Genomic DNA, 10000 nt, shown 5'->3' with positions numbered 1-10000 from the left:
GGAGGGCCAAGAAACCAGAGGTGACAGAACAGAGTGCTTCGGGTTGGGGTGTAGGGTTTGAGCATAGCCTGAAGGTAGGGAGGGGCAATTCCCCTTACTGCTCTGTAGGCAAGTACCGTGGGGTTGTCATCTCCAACCCTGGACTAGGAATTCCAAATGGGTTGTGCACGCAGGGTACACTAAATTAGAAGGGTTGCAGCCACGGGGTGGGGAGCGTCTGTAAAGCCTACAGGGAGAGGAGCAAACTGGGTTAAAAAAAACACACCAAAACTACAAAAGAGCAAAATGAGATAATCAGAAAATAACTAGGTAAGATACTCAAGTGAGAGAGTGGTGTGAAGCCTTCCTCACGTTCCTTCTTCTAACAACTCGGCAGAACAACTCGGCAGAACAACTCGGCAGAACAACTCGGCAGAACAACTCTGCACAACAACTCGGCAGAACAACTCTGCACAACAACTCCGCAGAACAACTCGGTAGAACAACTCGGCAGAACAACTCGGCAGAACAACTCTGCACAACAACTCGGCAGAACAACTCGGCAGAACAACTCTGCACAACAACTCGGCAGAACAACTCTGCACAACAACTCCGCAGAACAACTCGGTAGAACAACTCGGCAGAACAACTCGGCAGAACAACTCGGTAGAACAACTCGGCAGAACAACTCGGTAGAAGAACTCGGCAGAACAACTCGGCAGAACAACTCGGCAGAACAACTCTGCACAACAACTCGGCAGAACAACTCGGCAGAACAACTCGGCAGAACAACTCTGCAAAACAACTCCGCAGAACAACTCGGTAGAACAACTCGGCAGAACAACTCTGCACAACAACTCCGCAGAACAACTCGGTAGAACAACTCGGCAGAACAACTCGGCAGAACAACTCGGCAGAACAACTCTGCACAACAACTCGGCACAACAACTCGGCAGAACAACTCTGCACAACAACTCGGCAGAACAACTCTGCACAACAAGTCCGCAGAACAACTCGGTAGAACAACTCGGCAGAACAACTCTGCACAACAACTCGGCAGAACAACTCGGCAGAACAACTCTGCACAACAACTCCGCAGAACAACTCCGCAGAACAACTCGGCAGAACAACTCTGCACAACAACTCGGCAGAACAACTCGGCAGAACAACTCGGCAGAACAACTCTGCACAACAACTCCGCAGAACAACTCGGTAGAACAACTCGGCAGAACAACTCGGCAGAACAACTCGGCAGAACAACTCGGCAGAAGAACTCGGCAGAACAACTCTGCACATCAACTCGGCAGAACAACTCCGCAGAACAACTCGGCAGAACAACTCCGCACAACAACTCGGCAGAACAACTCTGCACAACAACTCGGCAGAACAACTCGGTAGAACAACTCGGCAGAACAACTCGGCAGAACAACTCGGCAGAACAACTCTGCACAACAACTCGGCAGAACAACTCGGCAGAACAACTCTGCACAACAACTCCGCAGAACAACTCGGCAGAACAACTCGGCAGAACAACTCGGCAGAACAACTCTGCACAACAACTCGGCAGAACAACTCGGCAGAACAACTCGGCAGAACAACTCTGCACAACAACTCCGCAGAACAACTCGGTAGAACAACTCGGCAGAACAACTCGGCAGAACAACTCGGCAGAACAACTCCGCAGAACAACTCGGTAGAACAACTCGGCAGAACAACTCGGCAGAACAACTCGGCAGAATAACTCGGCAGAACAACTCTGCACAACAACTCGGCAGAACAACTCTGCAGAACAACTCGGCAGAACAACTCGGCAGAACAACTCGGCAGAACAACTCTGCACAACAACTCGGCAGAACAACTCGGCAGAACAACTCGGCAGAACAACTCTGCACAACAACTCGGCAGAACAACTCGGCAGAACAACTCGGCAGAACAACTCTGCACAACAACTCGGCAGAACAACTCTGCACAATAACTCGGCAGAACAACTCTGCACAACAACTCCGCAGAACAACTCGGTAGAACAACTCAGCAGAACAACTCGGCAGAACAACTCGGCAGAACAACTCTGCACAACAACTCGGCAGAACAACTCGGCAGAACAACTCGGCAGAACAACTCTGCACAACAACTCCGCAGAACAACTCGGTAGAACAACTCGGCAGATCAACTCGGCAGAACAACTCGGCAGAACAACTCTGCACAACAACTCTGCACAACAACTCGGCAGAACAACTCGGCAGAACAACTCGGTAGAACAACTCTGCACAACAACTCGGCAGAACAACTCTGCACAACAACTCTGCAGAACAACTCGGTAGAACAACTCGGCAGAACAACTCTGCACAACAACTCCGCAGAACAACTCGGTAGAACAACTCGGCAGAACAACTCGGCAGAACAACTCCGCAGAACAACTCGGTAGAACAACTCGGCATAACAACTCTGCACAACAACTCGGCAGAACAACTCGGTAGAACAACTCGGCAGAACAACTCGGCAGAACAACTCTGCACAACATCTCGGCAGAACAACTCGGCAGAACAACTCTGCACAACAACTCGGCAGAACAACTCTGCACAACAACTCCGCAGAACAACTCGGTAGAACAACTCGGCAGAACAACTCGGCAGAACAACTCGGCAGAACAACTCGGCAGAACAACTCGGCAGAACAACTCGGTAGAACAACTCGGCAGAACAACTCGGCAGAACAACTCGGCAGAACGTCTTGGTTTTGGAGACAATACCGCCGCTTACATCTGCCTCTGATAAAACAGGGGAGACTGAAGTACTAGCACTAATTTCCTTGCAGAGGTGAAAGACCCACCTCCCAACACTGAATGCTGATTTGCCTGGCAAAGGTGAAGAAACTCCTCCCCCCCCATACATTACAACACGCCCACAAATTAGCAAGACTGTTACACAAATAGGCCTGAAACTGACCACAAAAAGTCCACAATGACAGTCACAAGTACTGACTAATCAAACATTTCCAACAGCAATTATTAGGTAGGCTACTAGTAAAAGACAGCACTTAAATTCAACTGCCCTACAAGACAAAACCAACAGATACTATTGAATCAACTGTCCTACAAGACAATACCAACAGATACTATTGAATCAACTGTCCTACAAGACAATACCAACAGATACTATTGAATCAACTGTCCTACAAGACAATACCAACAGATACTATTGAATCAACTGCCATACAAGACAATACCAACAGATACTATTGAATTAACTGTCCTTCAAGACAATACCAACAGATACTATTGAATCAACTGTCCTACAAGACAATACCAACAGATACTATTGAATCAACTGCCCTACAAGACAATACCAACAGATACTATTGAATCAACTGTCCTACAAGACAATACCAACAGATACTATTGAATCAACTGTCCTTCAAGACAATACCAACATATACTATTGAATCAACTGTCCTACAAGACAATACCAACAGATACTATTGAATCAACTGTCCTACAAGACAATACCAACAGATACTATTGAATCAACTGTCCTACAAGACAATACCAACAGATACTATTGAATCAACTGTCCTACAAGACAATACCAACAGCTCAAATTAAATCAAATTGTATTTGCCACATGCGCTGAATACAACAGGTGTAGACATTACAGTGAAATGCTTACTTACAAGCCCTTACATTTTTTAATTTTTTTCAGTCTCCTGTTGGGGGAATAGGCTTTGTTGTGCCCTCTTTTACTATTGAATCAAATAATCTACTTGCTGCTCTTGTAGGAGCTGATGTCTTTCCCAACTATAAATGACGCAAGCCAAAGTTCAGGCAGGTTTTCATCGTCCACAGAGAGGTCTGCAGTAAATCAGTCCCTCATTTCAACACAAGCTGACATCATATTCACTGGGAGGCTCACATTTCCTATGTCTCATAACCAAGCATTACAGCACCCAGCATTACATCACCCAGCATTACAGCACCCAGCATTACAGCACCCAGCATTACAGCACCCAGCATTACAGCACCCAGCATGACAGCACCCAGCATTACAGAACCCAGCATTACAGCACCCAGCATGACAGCACCCAGCATTACAGCACCCAGCATTACAGCACCCAGCATTACAGCACCCAGCATTACAGCACCCAGCATGACAGCACCCAGCATTACAGCACCCAGCATTACAGCACCCAGCATTACAGCACCCAGCATTACAGCACCCAGCATTACAGCATTGACTTCTAAGTCCAAGTTTTCAGCGTCATTCTATTCACATCCTTCCAAATGCTTCCATATGTGTAAATCTGTGTGTATTTGTATTTGTGTGTGGTGTGTGCGTGTGTGCCTTCCTGCATGTGTATGTGATTGTGTGTGTGTGTGTATGTGTGTGTGTGTGTTTTGAGTTTTTGCACACATTCCTGACATGTTTGTTATCCCTGTAGGAGCCAGAGGAGGATGACCCCTTGCCCAAGAAGAAGTGGGCGACTGTAGACGCCTCGTACTATGGAGGGAGAGGGGCTGGAGGGATCAAACGCATGGAGGTTACACTCTAAACATTATTCTGTTCATGTAGCCAATGTGGAATTACTAGCTGGTTAGCTGTGTGTGCCCTAGTAGTGTCCGTCTTGCAAGTGACACAGATTGGAGGACAGTGAGGGACAGGGACGTGTCCTCTGTAACATTCAGTACACGTGGGTTGTCTGTCCTATATTTCTGGTACTGTCTTAAACATCATGGCTTGGTTTCTCTGACTCAGAGAGCCCTGGTGCCGGATACAAATGGAGATGGAGATTCAGTGGAACACTATCAGTGGAGATGATGTCATTTTATTTCGTCTATCTAAAAAGAATGGACTTATTTTATCATCACAACCTGTGTGGGTTGTAAAAACCCCTGACTCTTTACAGTCACTTGTCTTCCCCCAACAACATTACTGAACAGTAGGGTAATGTTAATACAGTCACTTGTCTTCCCCCAACAACATTACTGAACAGTTGTGGTCCTCTGTAGCTCAATTGGTAGAGCATGGCGCTTGTAAGGCCAGGGTAGTGGGTTTGATCCCCGGGACGTAAAAATGTATGCGCACATGACTGTATGTCGCTTTGGATAAAAGCGTCTGCTAAATGGCTTATTATGTTAATAAAGTCACTTGTCTTCCCCCAACAGCATTAATGAACAGTAGCATAGTTTTAGCTATGCCTTGGCTGGTTCATGTTGATGGTAAGGCCCAGGCCTTGGCTGGTTCATGTTGACGGTAAGGCCCAGGCCTTGGCTGGTTCATGTTGACGGTAAGGCCCATGCCTTGGCTGGTTCATGTTGACGATAAGGCCCATCACTCAGAACTGGTTCCCAGAGTGTGACTCACCACTGACACACTGGATCTGGAATCATCTGGTGCTAAAATGTCACCTAGCAACATGCCCAGAACAGAACAGCCTGGACGTCTTTTGTTAAACGTTCCAGATGAGAACAAACTCAAACCCCTCGCTATACTGTAGCTCTGCCGGCCTGCCAGTGATATCAGGGGTGTGCAAAGTAAAGCGAATCTTCTGGGGTTGTGTGTGTACGGTACAGTAGGATGAGTCGTATCTGTGTGTGTGTATGTGTGTGTGTGTGTGTGTGTGTGTCTGTGTTTGTGTGTGTGTGTGTCTGTGTGTGTGTGTGTGTGTGTGTGTGTGTCTGTGTTTGTGTGTGAGTGTGTGTGTGTGTTATGATACGACAAGGAGTCCTGGCATTCTTGTCAGCTCTCTGACGGCTTTGACATGACAGGTGCTGCCATCACTCCTTCTCTCTCCTGTCGGCTTGATGTACGTCTACATCTCTCCATCTCTCCATCTCTCTCCTCCCTTCCAACTCTGGGCCTTGTTCAGCCCACTGTGTCCCTCCCTGCCTCCTTCCCTCCTTCCCTCCCTCGTCTACTACGTTCCTCGCCTGCTTGCTTTTTCTCCAAAGGGAGTAGACGTAGCTTTCAAGCTAACACGTTTAAATCCCTTGCTTCACCACCCTGTACTCCCTATCCCATATCCCCTATCCCCTATCCCCTATCCCCTATCCCCTACCCCATGTCCCCTATCCCCTACCCCCTAACCCCTACCCCCTATCACATATCCCCTATCCCCTATCCCCTACCCCCTATCCCCTATCCCCTATCCCCTACCCCCTATCCCCTATCCCCTATCCCCTATCCCCTATCCCCATCCCCTAATCCCTACCCCCTATCCCCTACCCCTATCCCCTACCCCATATCCCTTATCCCCTTACCCCTATCCCCTATCTCCTACCCCCTATCCCCTATCCCCTATCCCCTACCCCCTATCTCCTATCCCCTACCCCCTACCACCTATCCCCTATCCCCTATCTCCTACCCCATATCCCCTATCCCCTACCCCATATCCCCTATCCCTACCCCCTATCTCCTATCCACTATCTCCTATCCCCTACCCCATATCCCCTATCCCCTATCCCCTTACCCCTATCCCCTATCCCCTATCCCCTACCCCATATCCCCTATCCCCTATCCCCTACCCCCTATCCCCTACCCCATATCCCCTATCCCCTATCCCATATCCCCTATCCCCTATCCCCTATCCCCTATCCCCTATCCCCTTACCCCCTATCTCCTACCCCCTACCCCCTATCCCCTACCCCCTAACCACTATCCCCTACCTTATATCCCCTATCCCCTATCCCCTACCCCCTACCCCCTATCCCCTACCCCATATCCCCTACCCCCTACCCCCTATCCCCTACTCCATATCCCCTACCCCCTATCACATATCCCCTATCCCCTATCCCCTACCCCCTATCCCCTATCCCCTACCCCCTATCCCCTATCCCCTATCCCCTATCCCCCATCCCCTAATCCCTACCCCCTATCCCCTACCCCTATCCCCTACCCCATATCCCTTATCCCCTTACCCCTATCCCCTATCTCCTACCCCCTATCCCCTATCCCCTATCCCCTACCCCCTATCTCCTATCCCCTACCCCCTACCACCTATCCCCTATCCCCTATCTCCTACCCCATATCCCCTATCCCCTACCCCATATCCCCTATCCCTACCCCCTATCTCCTATCCACTATCTCCTATCCCCTACCCCATATCCCCTATCCCCTATCCCCTTACCCCTATCCCCTATCCCCTATCCCCTACCCCATATCCCCTATCCCCTATCCCCTACCCCCTATCCCCTACCCCATATCCCCTATCCCATATCCCCTATCCCCTATCCCCTATCCCCTATCCCCTTACCCCCTATCTCCTACCCCCTACCCCCTATCCCCTACCCCCTAACCACTATCCCCTACCTTATATCCCCTATCCCCTATCCCCTACCCCCTACCCCCTATCCCCTACCCCATATCCCCTACCCCCTACCCCCTATCCCCTACTCCATATCCCCTATCCCCTACCCCATATCCCCTATCCCCTATCCCCTATCCCCTATCCCCTATCCCCTTACCCCCTATCTCCTACCCCCTACCCCCTATCCCCTACCCCTAACCACTATCCCCTACCTTATATCCCCTATCTCCTATCCCCTATCCCCTATCCCCTACCCCCTAACCACTATCCCCTTACCCCCTACCCCCTATCCCCTACCCCTATCCCCTACCCCCTACCCCCTATCCCCTACCCCCTATCTCCTACCCCCTACCCCCTACCCCCTACCCCCTACCCCCTACCCCCTATCCCCTACCCCCTATCCCCTATCCACCATCTCCTCTCTCCATCTCTTCATACGTCCCCCTATCCACCATCTCCTCTCTCCATCACTTCATACGTCCCCTATCCACCATCTCCTCTCTCCATCTCTTCATACGTCCCCTATCCACCATCTCCTCTCTCCATCTCTTCATACGTCCCCTATCCACCATCTCCTCTCTCCATCACTTCATACGTCCCCTATCCACCATCTCCTCTCTCCATCACTTCATACGTCTCCTATCCACCATCTCCTCTCTCCATCACTTCATACGTCCCCATATCCACCATCTCCTCTCTCCATCTCTTCATACGTCCCCTATCCACCATCTCCTCTCTCCATCACTTCATACGTCCCCTATCCACCATCTCCTCTCTCCATCTCTTCATACGTCCCCATATCCACCATCTCCTCTCTCCATCACTTCATACGTCCCCTATCCACCATCTCCTCTCTCCATCTCTTCATACGTCCCATATCTACCATCTCCTCTCTCCATCTGTTCATACGTCTCCTATCCACCATCTCCTCTCTTCATAAACACCATGTTGATACTCCCAGACAGCCCATCTCCACTTCTGAAGCTGTCTCTGTAGATCAAGGAAGTGTTTCTGTGGATCGGGGTAGAGGTGTTGTTTAAAGATCAACCTGTCATTTTCTCTATTCCTGTAAAGGAAGCGTGTTGACTCAGACATGTTGACGCACAATGCACATACGACCTGCAGCGATGGAATGTACAGGGAATCTTTTATTCATCAGGGTGGATAGTGTATCTGTGGGTGAGGGATATCCCATGTTGCCTTAGGTTTACAGGAAGTAGTGTGTGTGTGTGTGTGTGTGTGTGTGTGTGTGTGTGTGTGTGTGTGTGTGTGTGTGTGTGTGTGTGTGTGTGTGTGTGAGTCTGCGTCCCTCCATGCGTTTGTGTTTTATTCATCAGGATTGATAGACAGTTATACATCTTGTATATCTGTAGGGAGGTGTGTATTTCCCAGGTGGATGGTGATCATGAAAATCTGTTCTGTATTGTAGAGGCTTAACCTAGAGCTTGAAGAGCATGTCACTAATTAAACACTCACCTCTCTTCTGCCGTGCCGGTGGATTTACCCGGCAACAGCTGTGATGCATTTAATTAAAACAGGAAGCTTAGGGGGAAGCAGAAAAAAAGGCACTGTGGGAAAACAATAAAAACAACACCAAACCTGGTTATTCTTCAGGTTATTCTTAAGGTTATTCTTCAGGTTATACTTCAGGTTATTCTTCAGGTTATACTTCAGGTTATTCTTCAGGTTATACTTCAGGTTATTCTTCAGGTTATTCTTCAGGTTATTCTTCAGGTTATTCTTCAGGTTATACTTTAGGTTATTCTTCACGTTATTCTTCAGGTTATTCTTCAGGTTATTCTTCAGGTTATTCTTAAGGTTATTCTTCAGGTTATTCTTCAGGTTATTCTTCAGGTTATCCTTCAGGTTATTCTTCAGGTTATCCTTCAGGTTATTCTTCAGGTTATTCTTCAGGTTATTCTTCAGGTTGTTCTTCAGGTTATTCTTCAGGTTATTCTTCAGGTTATTCTTCAGGTTATTCTTCAGGTTATCCTTCAGGTTATTCTTCAGGTTATTCTTCAGGTTATTCTTCAGGTTATTCTTCAGGTTATTCTTCAGGTTATTCTTCAGGTTATCCTTCAGGTTATTCTTCAGGTTATTCTTAAGGTTATTCTTCAGGTTATTCTTCAGGTTATTCTTCAGGTTATTCTTCAGGTTGTTCTTCAGGTTATTCTTCAGGTTATTCTTTAGGTTATTCTTCAGGTTATTCTTCAGGTTATTCTTCAGGTTATCCTTCAGGTTATTCTTCAGGTTATTCTTCAGGTTATTCTTCAGGTTATTCTTCAGGTTATTCTTCAGGTTATTCTTCAGGTTATTCTTCAGGTTGTTCTTCAGGTTATTCTTCAGGTTATTTTTCAGGTTATTCTTCAGGTTATTCTTCAGGTTATTCTTCAGGTTATCCTTCAGGTTATTCTTCAGGTTATTCTTCAGGTTATTCTTCAGGTTATTCTTTAGGTTATTCTTCAGGTTGTTCTTCAGGTTATTCTTTAGGTTTTACGAAAGGGAGGATGGACTTTTGTTTACACCCATATAGCTATGATATATGTGGTTAGCCAATTAATTAGTTTATGAATTGTGGGTAACAATCACTCTGTATGTTTACTTTTCAGGACAGTGTAATGTTACCAAAAGTTACCAACAAAATATGTAAGTTTAATTACACTTCCTGAATGAACTGAATGGGAACCTGAAATAACCACTGGTCCCTGTCTGATGTGACCAC

General features: G+C 47.7%; 1 protein-coding gene across 1 annotated transcript in view; it reads left to right on the top strand.

The window, feature by feature from the left end:
* The window catches only part of LOC311122223 (anthrax toxin receptor 2-like), an 80131-nt gene that overhangs the window by 39137 nt on the left and 30994 nt on the right, over positions 1-10000 (top strand). The window contains exon 13 of the mRNA XM_084196609.1: positions 4414-4512. Coding sequence (XP_084052735.1) covers positions 4414-4512 — 99 coding nt within the window. The remainder of the gene's footprint in view (positions 1-4413; positions 4513-10000) is intronic.

The sequence above is a fragment of the Coregonus lavaretus genome, assembly GCF_964263955.1.
Source record: "Coregonus lavaretus genome assembly, contig: HAP1_SCAFFOLD_633, whole genome shotgun sequence".
Taxonomy (NCBI): domain Eukaryota; kingdom Metazoa; phylum Chordata; class Actinopteri; order Salmoniformes; family Salmonidae; genus Coregonus; species Coregonus lavaretus.
The sequence above is the reverse complement of the archived record's forward strand: the minus strand, read 5'-3'. Positions and strand labels throughout refer to the sequence as shown.